Source organism: Metopolophium dirhodum, chromosome 1 (genome assembly GCF_019925205.1).
Source record: "Metopolophium dirhodum isolate CAU chromosome 1, ASM1992520v1, whole genome shotgun sequence".
In the NCBI taxonomy this organism is placed as follows: Eukaryota; Metazoa; Arthropoda; class Insecta; order Hemiptera; family Aphididae; genus Metopolophium; species Metopolophium dirhodum.
In genome coordinates, this window is record NC_083560.1 from 147633476 (window position 1) to 147649288 (window position 15813).

Consider the following 15813-nt stretch of genomic DNA (forward strand, 5'->3'; position numbering starts at 1 on the left):
TTAAACGCCTACGTGCACAAAAATCTTTAAACGACGCTTTTTGCAGTTACGATTTCCAAGACCATATTGTGTGTGCGGACGTCACCCTACAATAGTATGTCACTTTTGTTTAGTTCATACTCAATACTCTATGTACACTTAATAATATTTTATACCTACCGTGAACAAATAATATTTACTGCATTTCTAAAAATAAACACAACACCGGATTATTAACTGATAACATAGGTACTGATAAGATAATTCCATTATACGAACACGGAGTTTTGCTTATATTATATTATATAATATAATAATAATAATAAATATACTAAATGTTTGGCCATTACCTTTTAAAAATGTTATTATATATCTTTTCAGACAAATATAACAATGGTCAAACATTGTATGATTTGTGGCAACGTCGAAGGCGTGGATGGCGTTTCAGTGCATGGGTATTTATATAATGTATACGTACTTATTACGATTACTTTTGACATATTATAACACAACTATTCATGATACGATGATTGTATTAGTTTTCCAGCAAATGTCGATCGGAAGCGTCAATGGGTGATGTTCACCGAGGACAATGGTGTCAATGCTCGACAGATATTGGCTCACTCCAAGCTCTGTTCAAGGCATTTTGTTGCCGGTCATGATTACTACGGAGGAGCCGTACATCGCCGTCGACTAACTGTTGGAGCAGTGCCGTCAGTAGTGAGTGACAACCAACATACAACCTTTGATCACTTTATTAAACAAATAGTGTCGGGCTGCACCTACCGTATAAGATTCACTCGCTTGATCATTACATTACTATACTCACTAATACAGTGTGCATTAAAATATCACATATGGGTTTATTATTTCAATATACCCATTTTGATACTATTCTATAGGTACTTGCATTAAGTTATTGTTGTTGGTTAACATTCTGTATTAAATTATACTCTTTTTTATTGTTTTTATTCTTTAAAAAATTACAAACAACATTGCTGTCTTATGGGCATAGCTTATTGTGACATTTATTATGGGTATTTACAACCAATAAACAAAATACTCAAACGTTTTCTTACAGTTCTTAATATTACTACTACTACTTACTACAGACCTAGGTCTACTCTTCTTTATTTGTAAGTTGTGTACTAGATAAGTATTTTATCATTTCACATGTGGTACTCTTAGAAATGTTTATACTATTTCAATACTTAATACAAACAATAGATTGTTAGATAGAGCTTACTTACACATTCAATTAAACATTATTTTGTACAGCTCTGAAAAATTAACTATAACATGTATACTTTTATTGGTATATCATAAATCTTAAATTATTATCATATGATTTCACTATAACACTTACTGTTATACAGTGCAATACAGTTTTACAATGCTTCAAAGTTATTAATATGTGGATTTCTTTGTACTATGATTGGTACTTGTTAATTTTTAATACAACATTTATCTTAACCAATAGCATTGTACTATGTTATTTAGGTAGACTTTTTTCAGTGCTCACACAACTTCAATGGCAGTATTATACATGTTCTACGGTTACAGTTAGTTATTATATTATTATAGGCATTTGGAATGTTTTCTTACACAGTTCAAAAAAATCTCACTGTATTTTCACTTTTATTATGGGTGTTTACAACCAATAAACAAAATACTTAAACGTTTCCTCACACTGTTCTTAATATTACTACCACTACTACTACTCACTACTTACTACTGACCTAGGTTTAAGTTACAATTATCTCACTTTATTTTAAATGTTACCTACTATATCAACTTTTGTGCATTAATATGTGTTTATTATTTCAATTTACCCATGTGGGCGGTATTTCACAGTGGCTACAGTTTGATACTTTACTAGACTGCAAACCAAATCCAATAGCCTACTTGCTGTGCTGATGGTTTACAATTCTCACATGATTTTATAACTAATTTTATTTCAAATAAAGTGTGTAGGTACACTGTACTCCCAGTACAAAATGACAACAGCAAAAACATTCTACAAACCTTATTGCCAATATTTGATATAGTTATGGCGTTCGATATACAGCTCACTTTTTAAACTTCATTCAACCAAAGTTTTAATTTAAAGTTAAAATTTATTTATTTCACTGTAACAAAATTCAGTGCATCTTTTATTATCTCAATATACCTACTGCAATGTTATCATAAAAGATTGCATTAAGGTTAGGCAGGGCTTGTATATATGTGTGACTTGATCACATTGAACACACATTCAGCTAAACATTATTTTGTAACTATTTAAAAAAAAATTTGAACCACAACATGTATGCTTTTATTTGTGTGACATAAACCTTATTTCATATAAATTCACTTATTGCATATTATAGGTACCTACGCTTACTGTCATAGATAGCAATAATTATTGTTGTTATTATTATAATTATATAGAATTATCAATACAATTGTACCTACTCTAAACTCAACCTAACTTTTAGGTGCTTGGGGACGTCGAGATGGAAGAAAGAGAGCACGTGGAGGTCGTCGGCGTCCCAGTGGAGGGTGTGGAGTACGTGGAAGTCGTTGGCGTCCCAGTGGATGTAGGGGATGATGTGGAAGGAGTAGAGGTGGTGGAGGACATTGAATTTGTCGAGGTCCTGATGGAAGGTGTGGAGGAAGTGGAGGACGAGGTAGTCCAGATGGAAGTGGTAGAGGACGAGGTGGTCCAGATGGAAGTGGTGGAGGACATGGAATTTGTTGAGGTCCAGATGGACGGAGGGGATGACGTGGAAGTGGTAGAAGTCCAGATGGACGGATGGGAGGACGTGGAAGTGGTAGAAGTGCAGATGGACGAAGTGCAAGCGGAACTGGAGTTTGAGGACATGCTCGACGAGTTGCAGCCAGACGTCGACGAAGAGGTCAGTAAATATGTCTTACTTATAAAAAAACCATAAATAAAACTTATCATTTAAATTGCAGTTCCAACCACTTGCCGTGGATGAACAACCCCGAGGGCGTGCGCAAATAATTGACAGGCAGGCAGGCGTGACACACCCGCTTCCAGAGCGGCACAACGCGGGCGCGTTAAACAGAATCTGCACACAGTGTAACGCCCGCCACTTCGAAGGCGAGGTTGTGGGCCGGGATGCCAATAGGCACTTCTCCACTTGCTGTAACAACGGTCAAGTGACCGCTGCAGGACAACACGCGTTGTTGCCCGCCCCTTTTTTACTAATGAGTTTGTTGATTGGAGATTCACAGGATAGTCGTAGATTCCGAGACGACATTCGCCGGTACAACAACGCCCTGGCATTCGCTGCGTTTAGCTGTGGCACAAACGACAGGCGTTTGCGAGGGCGTGGACCGCGAACGATGTGTATCCAAGGCCAAACTTATCAGAGGATAAATAATGACGTGGCCGTTGACCGAGTAGATGCCAACTACTGTCAGTTGTATTTCCTCGAGTCCGCAGAGGCCAACACCCGCCGCGTTGGGATGGCTCTGCAGAGAAATCAGCGTGAACTGTCCGTAGTTGTGATGGGACTATTGGACGGTTTTCTGCGGGACGTAAATCCGTACGCAATGGCTTTTAAGTAAGATATAAATTTATTGTATTTATTAACATTAGGAATAGGAATTGCCCCTTAGAGTACATTTCTTTTACAGATACCTTTCTCAAAGTAGACAGAAAAACAAAAAAACTGTAACCAATAAACTAACTATGTCAACTGTCAAACTAGATACTACGTTGATATTAGACACTCGCAGCTACCAATATACTGCAGTTATTACTTAATGTTGATTCAAAAATTCAATTTTCTTACCTTTATTACTTAAATTATATTAAATTTTATATGTAATTTTACTCTGCTACCAACAGAGTTATATGTGCTTATGAATGATATAGGTAACATTAAATATAACTTAGGGCTGGGACGTTTTTATATTTTATCTTATTATTAAAATTATTATTATTATATCATAATTATACCAAAATATATTACTAATTTAATGCTTGGATTTATATAGGTTTAGGAAGTATAGGTTTTATTGTTATATGTGGTCTCCTAAGCTTACTACACTTCACACACATTTATAATATATATATTTATTATTATGTATTATGTTAATTATACAATTATAGAGTTAAATGCACTGAATGATTTTTTTATGATTTCTACATGGAGTCTGTCTAACTATAAAAATATACATGTCTATATTTGTTCCAGGAACATGCGTGAGGTGTGGCTGGCAGAAAGAGACCTAGCCGATGCCGATCCCGCAGGTGTGCGACCTAGGCCAGTGACGATGCATTTTGTCCGAGATGCGGCCCGGGACGACGGGCGAAACAACCTGCCTACCGCAAACGAAGTTGCGGCCGTGTTCGTAGGTGAAGGGGGTCGTCCGCCAAGAGACATTAATCTGGTCATCTACGATACGAATCCAATCAACCCGCAACACAGGATGCAAACCATACCAGCGGGTTAGTTAATAATTATTTACTAAAAACACAATTTTTTACACAGCTGTCTCAAATTGTTCACTTATATTCACTATATTTATTGCACATTAATATCAACACCATCAAATAGAATCATAGTTTTTGTTGTACAGTAAAGCTGACACTGCGATTTTAAATTTACATTAAGTATACACTACATTTTGGACATTATTTTGAAATATAATTACTTAATAACTAATTCGTTAGGTCAAAACCGACCTTAACCCGTTCACTTGTGCAGTAATACTTTACTAAATTACATCATTATACATTAAATACAGCGGGGATCAACATATAGTACTTATCACGTGTATCATCAATAAAATAATATAAGGATACTGAACAAGCTATTTAGCTAGAGAGATTACACAGCATATACAATTTACTATTTATTTATTTATTCAAACAGTTTTAAATCAAACATTATAACAATTTTTAACAAAAAAATAATAAAATAATATAATATAATTATAAAAAGACTCGATACAATTATAACAAAAATGAGAAACTTATAAACTATGTAATTGAGATAACAAATTAGTTACCTTAGATACCTCTTAAAATTAATTTCTAGATTATTGAAATAAGTTGGTCCTAAATAGTCTAGAAATATCTGACCAATACTGTTTTTTGAATAATTGATATTTAGGTTGTATCTTATAGATTCACGTTTATTTATGTATATCAAATTATATTGGTGGTTGTAGTGTGTTTTCAGAGGTACCACCCCATATAGTTATCCCATATTGTAAAATAGATTGATATAGTGTCAAGTAATAATAGTTTGTAAGCGCATATTAATATGTTGTATATGGATGTTCCATCTCAAATTGCAGTCTTAATATTAAACCTAATTATCTGACTTTTATCTCTTAACTTTAAAATAATATGCACTGTCAGTTTTATGACTATCATTTTATATTATTAGTTTGTGCTTAGAAAACTGAGTTGAATTATAAATAGAAAACGCAACAAAAACAGTTTTTTCAGAATTAATAGTACATTTTACTTAATTTTTACTTTTTTAAATTAAGTTTCTGAATGAATCTATTAAATTCTGAGGTAAAATTATTTTAATAAGCTTTACTGATATTTTGACAAATCCTGCAGCGGTCTCCTATTTTTTTGAAAGACTATGAAGGATAATTATATTATTGTTCGCATCTCCGATAATAAGTGTCGTTCAAAGATTTATCAGTGATTAGAATGTTAAATAGACAGGCCAGGAATTCTATTCAGGATATAATTTAATCATAATAGATCAGGTATTGCTATTCGAGCTAGGGGACCTATGTATACATAAAATATTAGAAAAAGTTAAATTAAAAATATTAAATTCTTTACAACCATATTCATTATAAATTATGTTCATCTTGTAGTGATAGTATGACAATAAGTCGTGTTATGATTTGTATGTAGTGTACTATATAATTTATCAATAATCAAACATAATATAGTCACATTACTTCGGTGCTTAATTCCATGATTTGTTTGGACTTCATAACAGACATCACTTACAAATATACACTATAAATCCTTGGAATACAAAGAGATCAGAGTTAATATTTTTTTTACACATTGCCTTTCTTTTGCGGTTATGTACTTGCTATACTCACAACACAATCACAACTCCATCCTCTAACCCCCAGCTACTACAAATCGTTGATTTAGCAATTCACTTTAAATAATATATACCATTCGTTACATTTCACAAGGGTCGTGTCACTCGGATCCGATGTTGTATCCGCTGTTTTTCCCGTACGGCGAGGCCGGTTGGCATAACGGGATGTTGCAAGCGGGCAACCGACGAAACAATGTCCGCAATCGCAACAGTATCAGAGAGTTTGCGTGCTACCGTTTGGCTGTTAGATATCAGGGAAATAACGACCAAAGACATGAACTGTTTAGTTTGTTACATCAGGGTCGGTTCTTGTTGCAGATGTATGTGTGCGACCAGTATGTTCGAATGGAGTCGAATAATCTGAACTACATACGTTTGCACCAGAGGGATCTCCTCGCCGAAGCGTATCAAGGGCTCATGGACCATGTGAACCAACAGCTCCACATCGATCCCATGGCGGTCGGGCGTAGGATCATATTGCCGTCGACGTTCACGGGTAGCGACCGATTCAACAAGATGAATTATCAAGACGCCATCACCGTAGTGCGTACCAAAGGGAAACCCGACCTGTTCATAACGTTTACGTGCAACCCCAGGTGGCCAGAGATCACTGAAAACCTGGCTGCCCACAGCACGGCAAGCGACAGGCCGGACCTGGTGGCCAGAGTGTTCAACAGGAAGCTACAGGAGCTAATAGGTGACATAACTGTAAATCGTGTGTTTGGTAATGTCGGCGCTTACGTGTACACTATAGAGTTTCAGAAACGTGGTCTGCCCCATGCGCATATACTGATAATCCTGGCGGAGGACTGTAAGTTCCGTACGGCCGAGGACGTGGACGACGTGGTTTGCGCCTTCTTGCCGGACCCCGCAATCGACAGGCGCTTACACGACTGCGTCAAGTCTCACATGATCCACGGGCCGTGTGGAACAGTCAATCCACAGTGTCCGTGCATGGTGGACAACAAATGCTCCAAAGATTTCCCGAAAGCGTACGCAGAGGAGACTGTGTACGTTGCGGACGGCGGATATCCAAAGTACCGCCGACCGGATGACGGCCGGGTGGTACTTGTGAGAGGTCGTGAGGTTGGTAACGAGTGTGTAGTGCCGTACAACCCTTACCTTCTGGCCAAGTATGACGCGCACATCAACGTCGAGATATGCACGTCCATAAAGAGTGTCATGTATATCTACAAGTATATATACAAGGGACACGACCGTGTGACGTTGGAAGTTCAGGACCAGGATGAGATTGCCAAGTGAGTCTTAACTTAATTTTATAATTTACATATTTCTAAATTTAGGTATAATCATTATAATAGTATATTGTATGTTTATTTAGTGTGTTTACTACTTTATATGTTCAGGAATTTTAAATATTAAATTGGACAATTTTTAAAATTCACATAAAAATCTTAAATTTAGAAATTCTGTTACTTAATTACATTTGTTTTTATTCCATTGTATTACTCTTGTTTTGTTTTTAATTTTAAATATGTACACGTTTTAGTTTGAAATAATAAAATTACTTTGGTTTGACATTGGCTAAAAACTAAAATTTTAATGATTAAAGAACTTTACTTTTTTATGAAAACATTTCTACATTTTAATAAGAATATTCAGTTGAGCAAAACTTTAGGAACTTCTACATTTATAAACTATTATTATTATACAGTAATAAACATCAATTGAATAAATAGTTAACTAATAAATCATTTATTAATTTTTAATAATTCCCATCAATAGTGTCTAAGATTTTTATAATTTTATATTACATTTAATCCTTTTTTTCATGTGTCTTCATTCAAGCTGTGTATAATAAACATTCTATTGCATACAGTATTAAACATAAATTAAATAAATAGTTAATTAATAAATGATTTAATAGTGTCTTAAGATTTTTATAATATTATATATTAATTTTATAATTTTATATTACATTTAATCCTTTTTTTCATGTATCTTCATTCAAGCTGTGTATAATAAACATTCTATTGCATACAGTATTAAACATAAATTAAATAAATAGTTAATTAATAAATGATTTAATAGTGTCTTAAGATTTTTATAATATTATATATTAATTAATATGTAGGTTGTACCTTATATTATGTACTTCTACAGAGAGTTCTATAGGTGGTCTACATTATTATTGATAGATTTTTATTATAGGTATTACATTGAAAATTATTACCATTCCATCATTATTAGCATATAACAATATTTTATGCATGTGTCATTTTTAGCAGTGTGTCCAGTGTGTATGAATTATTTTACTCACTATTTTTTAGGTTTTTAGGGTAGTTGTAATCGTTTACCGATAACTTTTAGTTTTTTTACTATTGTATACTAGCTATATTATATACTTAACATTTAATGTGTGTTTTTTAGGTATTATTATTATTACATTAAATTTGTTATTTTATGCTTTTTCATTCAAGTTGTTTATACACATTACATTGCATACAGAACTGAACATCAATGACATTAAGTACACCAATTAACTAACATACCTAATAGATATAAATTTTGGTTTATAACCTGATCTAAGTTTAACCGTGATCACATAATATACTGTCTCAAATTGTAAACTTCAACACCTCGGCAATGTGAAACACGCTTTTATGGATTGTTATTTTCGTTGGCATAAATTAACATTCCTACAGCTTTGCCATTCTTAAATAATATTATACAGTTATAATGTATTCCACCTGATACAAATTTTAAAATATAATATAATATAATAATAATAATAATAATAATTTAAATTTTGAATATTTTATGTGTACACTGTTATCACCTTGATCACCTAATATACTACTAATATACTAATACCAACTCTGTAAATTATAGATTAAATTGTATACTTATATAAATTAATTCATAACATTCACTAGACGTCCACTATGATTATATTTAGCTACTCGAGTTGACATTAACAATTTGATTTCACGACATTTATTTATTAAAACATCATAATATATCGTTCAACGGTTGTAGGGATTCTTCGTCACATGCACATTGTAATGCAATGCTTTGTGTCTACAGAACAAAAAATAAATTACATTTACTTGAATTATATAATAATAATAATAATACCAATCACAACACCAGACGGTATCATCTATAGAGCCATTGTTAGTTATCTTTTCAATATTAATTTTCAGTTACGTAAACTCAAGATATGTCAGCCCACCAGAAGGCATCTGGCGGTTGTTTTCGTACAAATTGCACGGCAAAAGTCACACGGTCGTCAGACTTCCTGTCCACCTGGAGGGTCGTCAGAACGTGTACTTTGCGCCGGGCCAAGGAGAAGAACGGCTACAGAACCAAGCTGTGCGTAGTACGAAACTCACGCAGTTCTTCGCGCTCAACACAACAGACGTGAATGCTCGACAATACTTGTACCAAGAAATACCGACGCATTACACCTGGCAGATGCCACGTAATCAAGAAAACGTACTCGTAAGAAATGTCACCCAATGGTTGCCGCGGCGGATTCGGATGGCAAACGTTACGTTGGCTCGGATGTACATAGTAAACCCACTGGACCGGGACCGTTTCCACCTGAGATTGCTACTTCTGAACCGAAGAGGCCCGAAGTCCTTTCAAGACATAAGGACGGTGGACGGGGTCGTTCACGAAACATTCACGGCGGCTGCCGTTGCACTCGGATTATTGGAAGACGACCGAGCGTGGCGGGATTGCTTGACGGAATCGGCGACGTTGGACACACCGCGGCAGCTGCGGTATCTGTTCGTCACTATACTGGTGTTCTGCGAGCCCTCAAACCCGCTGGCGTTGTACGAGGCGAACGAAGCAAACATGATGGAGGACTTCAACCGCCGTCTCCAAGACGTCGACCGCGCGAGGGCCGCGTGTCTGGCGGCCATCGAGGATCTACTTCGTGTACACCGAAAATCGCCGGGCGACTACGGTCTGCCCCTCGCCGACCCCCGTCTACTGGAACCGCTGCAGGACGACGCGCTGTTCCGGGCAATAGACGCGGCGGCACGGTGGGCCCCACAAGTAGACGCCTTGAACGCCGAACAGCGAACGGTGTACGACCGCGTGATGGCGGCCGTCGATGACCAACGGGAGGTGGCGAAAACTTTCTTCGTCGACGGACCCGGGGGTACCGGAAAAACGACGCTGTACGGATGCCTGATATGGGCGCTTCGGCACCGACCTCCGCAGCGGGAGGTGTTGTGCGTGGCGTTCACCGGTATCGCCGCGTCGCTCATGGACGGCGGCATGACCGTACACTCGACGTTCGGACTGCCTTTCGGCACGCTGACCGAAGACTCGACGTCCAGCGTCACCATGCAGTCCGAGCGAGCGCAAAAGATACGCAACGCGGCGCTCATCGTCTGGGACGAAGCCCCAATGTCGCCGGGACTGCAACTGACGGTGGTGGACCGCCTGCTCAGGGACGTCATGGCATCGGAATTACCGTTCGGCGGTAAAACCATGCTGTTCGCCGGCGACTTCAGGCAGATATTGCCCGTGGTCCGGAGAGGGACGAGAGCCGAGATCGTCATGTCGTCGATCAAGGAAAACGGTCTTTGGCGCGTCATGGAGCGCTTCAATCTGGTCCAGAACATGCGCGCGGACCACGACGCGGACTTTGCGACTTGGTTGCTTGAGCTCGGCAACGGCCGACTGCCCGCGGTCGACGGCGTTCCGAACACCGTGCAAATCCCGCGGCAAATGGTATGCGACGTTGATGATTTGATCGATTTCGTGTACCCGCAGCAAATGTCGTTGGCCAACGTCGACGAATTCGCTCGGAGAATCGTTGTGTGTCCCACCAACGAAGACTGTAGAGGTGTCAACAGGGACGTGCTGGAGCGCGTCGACGGTGCTCAGATGAGCTACACCGCCGTCGACACCATGATGGCGGACGATCCCGACGAAGTGGCCAATTTTCCCACGGAGTTCCTCAACAGCTTGGAACCGGACGGCCTGCCGCCGTACCGGCTGACGTTGAAGGTGGGGTGCATCGTGATGTTGCTCAGAAATCTCGATCCGAGGAGACGACTGTGCAACGGTACGAGGTTGGTGGTCACCGAACTGCGGCGTCACAATTTCAAGGCTAGGATTTTGGGCGGTGAAGCACAGGACGACGACATCGTCGTGCCCAAGATACCGCTCACGTCCAGCGGCGAGGACGACCTGCCCATCTTACTGCGGCGCCTTCAATTCCCGGTGAGATTGTCGTTCGCCATGACCATCAACAAGTCGCAGGGTCAGACGTTCGACCGTGTAGGTTTGTTACTGACGTCGCCTGTGTTCACGCACGGGCAACTGTACGTGGCGTTTTCGAGGGTGAGAAACGCACAGTCCGTGAGAGTCGGCATGTACGCCGATGACAGCGGCCGATTCGTCACCAAGAACATAGTGTACAGGGAAGTTCTGTAATGCAACGAGTGGTGACAATGGTAAGTATATTATAATTAGGTGACGCCTGCTGATAGTCTAGGTGACTTTAAACCTAACACGTGTAACATATTTTTCAAACATAATACGTTACACCGCTGTTCTACGTGGTATGTGTTCTACATGCGCCCGATGGTCAAAGATGATGATGATAGTCTAGGTGACTTTAAACCTAACATGTGTGACATATTTTTCAAACATAATATGTTACACCGCTGTTCTACGTGGTCTGTGTTCTACATGCGCCCGATGTTCAAAGATGATGATGATAGTCTAGGTGACTTTAAACCTAACACGCGTGACATATTTTTCAAACATAATACGTTACACCGCTGTTCTACGTGGTCTGTGTGGAGGTACTTCGTGGACCTTGCCTTCGGGCTAAACGGAGAGAAAGTTTGACAACCTCCTCGTGGTTCTCTCTGGATGCGAATTCACTATAATGTGAATTCGTAACTAATGTCAAACAATGTATGTAATGTCTGTGTTATTTGTATTGTACCACATCCTATTGAATAGTATGATATAGTACAGATAGTACAGACAATTTAATTTAAATGTTGTATTTTATTTCACACATTAAGATTCTAATGTACCTATATTATATGATGTATAAATAACATTAATAAGTTAATTTCACTATGTTCCCAATATTTATTACACCATTTCATTGTTGTATTTCTTTCTTAAGTAGTATTAATTTATATTGTATTAATGGTTATCCTTTGTTTTTATGTAATCATATATATATGCTATTGACATTAATCAGTCAATTTCACTGTACTCACAATATTTTTAATATTTTGTACACTGTATTTCGCTGAACTACTTGATTGATTTATATTGTATTATTAATGGTTGAGACATTACTTAACTTGACATATTTTTATTAATTGTTTTACTCATGATTGAGATTTCATTACTATTAGATTCTATATAATTAGATTTTATTACTATTTACTTACTATATATAAATGTAATTATTTCAATATTTATATAATTGACATTGTATTAATTGTTTTGCTCAGTAAAAGAGTATTTGTTTTGTGTTAAACACCATTTGTTCAATAACAATTTTTTTAAAATACAGTAAATTAATAAGCACAACAGTTTTGTCCTATTTGGTACATGGGTAGAACCTAACCTAACTAATATAACTAAAATAACAATTTAAAAAACCATTGATACTATACACACAATTGGATATCTTAATAACAATATTTAATTTATAATTAACAACACTGCAAATTGCTGTTGATTGTTTTTTACATAATTTGTTTTACATAATAAAACACCATTGATGATACTATTTTATTCACTAAAAACTTTAATATTATGTAGTGTGCTACTACATACTAGGTCACCGTGAATTGATATAATTTATTTTGCCACTGGATCAATTGCTATGAAAAGTAACTCTCGGATGAGACGGAAACACATATTATATTATTTACTTTTTTATTAGTTTTTTTTAGTTTTATATTATTATTACACATGAAATTAAATTACTTTAACAATGGAAATATTTATACAATTTAGGTTGTATTTGTTTTACTCATTGTAGTATATTGATTCTAAAATCTTTAATTTTGTTACATGCAAATCTTTAGACATCCCATGCAATACCTACCTAATGTCATTAACTTCACTGACATCCTGACAACCATTATAACTATTTATAACTCTTATTTGATCCACACACCACACATAATTGTAATAGTATGAACTATATTATGTTTTTGGTAACTAATAGAAATTTAAAAAAATCCTTCATACTGTACCCAAAGTACACACATAGTAATTTAAAAATATCCAGTAGGAGAGGAAAAGGAAAATAAAATATAATTTTAAATGATATAGTCATGTTTTTGTCATAAATGTCATTATTTTATTGATCATCTGAAAAAAACATAACAAATAAACATAGAAAAATTTTTGTTGAGAAAAAATGTTCCTGTTAAAAACTCACTTATTGGGTGTCTGCTATCGGTACCTGAAAATGATATGTTTGATTAGAATTATTAATTTCAAAAACTAAAGTATTTATATTATATCCTTACGACGTTTGGCGGTGGGCTCGGTGGCGTCTCCCTTGCTGTGACGTAGAGCTCCTGAAAATAATGTGTTTGATTAGACAAAACTTGAAGTTTTCTTAAATATATTATATACTAATATATCCTTACGTTTGGCGGCTGCGCAGTTTCAGCGGTCTGATTGAGGTCCTGAAAAATTTGTTTAATTAGATTTATAAATTTCAAAAACTCAATAGCTTTTTTTTAATATACTAATATATCCTTACGTCTGCTGGTCGACTACTGCTGGCCTACTGAAAATAATTTGTTTAATTAGATTTATAAATTTCAAAAACTCAATAGCTTTTTTTTAATATACTAATATATCCTTACGTCTGCTGGTCGACTACTGCTGGCCTCCTGAAAATAATTTGTTTAATTAGATTTATAAATTTCAAAAACTCAATAGCTTTTTTTTAATATACTAATATATCCTTACGTCTGCTGGTCGACTACTGCTGGCCTCCTGAAAATAATTTGTTTAATTAGATTTATAAATTTCAAAAACTTGATAATTATTTTAAATATACTAATATATCATTACGTTCGGCGGCCTCCGACTTTCCGTCTGCCTACGGTCCTGAAAAATTTGTTTAATTAGATTTATCAATTTCGAAAACTTGAACGCTTTTTTTAATTATACTAAATATATATCCTTACCTTCTTCGGCCGCGGCGAGGCCGTTTTCAGTAGACCGTCCTGAAAATAATTTATTTAATTAGATTTTTTGATTTCGAAAACTTGAATGTCTTTTTAAATATACTAATATATCCTTACGCTTGACGACGGCCGCCGCCTACCACCATCACCACCCCTCCGCCTACCGCCATCACGACCCCTGCCACCGCCATCACGACCCCTGCCACCGCCACCGCCACCGCCCCTTTTGGACGGGCCACCTCTGGACTTGGCTACAATATAAATTACAATTATATACATAATATTAAGACTGTTATTAAGGAATATGTAAAGTAAACACTCACCGCAATCCCGGGACAAATGTCCCTGTTTACCACAGTTCAGTGTTTTTATCAGTGGCGGCGCTAGGCGTGGGCGAAGTGGGCCATTGCCCACGGCCTCGCACCTCAAAGGGCCTCGCGTTTCATAGGGACTTATAATTAACCATAGAAAAATATGGGAGAAGTATCTATACAAAAATTTTTGTATCCATGAAATTATTTTATTAAAAAAAAAATCATAAGCATAAATGTTATATTTCGTCATATTTAGTCATTACTAAAAGTACCAGATCACACTATGCGTTTTGTCGGTTGCCGATCGGCAAACGACCGCGACTATTCTATAATTAACATATAAACCGCGTTATCGGGGCCAGACTGACCGATTCGGCGAACCGATTTTATCTAAACTCGATAACGTAATTTCATTTTGACAGTTGTTGTTAGTTCAATTGGTTGTGTTTTATCCTCGTTTCTGTATCGATCGATTACCGAAAATTATATTCAATTTAATAATATTTAACGAAGCAAAAATCATACCACACGTACCTAAGTTGTAAGTATAAAACTTTATTAATTGTGTTTACATTTTCCATTGTTTTTTTTTTGTTTTATGATATTAGTTATAAAATTATTTTATTATAATATGAAAATAACATAATCAGTATGGAAAACGATTTATTGTGACAGAATAGATATACCTATAATAATAATTTTTTATAATAGGGAAGTATGGAAATAATATATTTTAGTATGTTGTATTGGAAATGTTAGTTAAAACTTTAAGAACTAATAAATAATTGTAATTTGTAATAGAATATTATTTGTATTATAAATATAATTTAATAAATAATAAAATAATAATTTTATAAATATTACATAATAATTTATTATTAAAATATAATTAACTATCCATATGTAGGTATCATGTCTGGATCTAGTAGAGACAGAGATACTGGTCGGAAATGGGAATCTGGTGCTTCCAAAAGAAAGAGAAAAGCTGAAATGATGCAAGTGAACCAAGCTATGAGTACTAGTATGATGAAATTTCTAAACAAAACCAGTACATCAACAACTACAGACTTAGACGAACCTAATGCCAAAATGGATTTAAATGAAGGAATTTCAAAATACAATGAAGAATTGACAAAAGAAGTTGAAACTAAGTCTGATCTTGAAACTTCTCCGCCAATAAATACTTTTGAAAATAAAGAAATTACTTTTTATGTTAACTCTAATATAAATAATATTTGCGATTTAGAG

General features: G+C 36.1%; 1 protein-coding gene across 1 annotated transcript; it reads left to right on the top strand.

Moving 5' to 3' along the window:
* The first annotated feature begins 372 nt into the window (after positions 1-372).
* Positions 373-11501, top strand: LOC132933274 (uncharacterized). Its single transcript, XM_060999586.1, has 7 exons — positions 373-434; positions 519-699; positions 2457-2876; positions 2938-3551; positions 4188-4441; positions 6175-7339; positions 9248-11501. The coding sequence occupies exons 1-7, from the start codon at positions 373-375 to the stop codon at positions 11499-11501; spliced, it is 4950 nt and encodes a 1649-aa protein (XP_060855569.1).
* The last annotated feature ends 4312 nt before the right edge of the window (positions 11502-15813 follow it).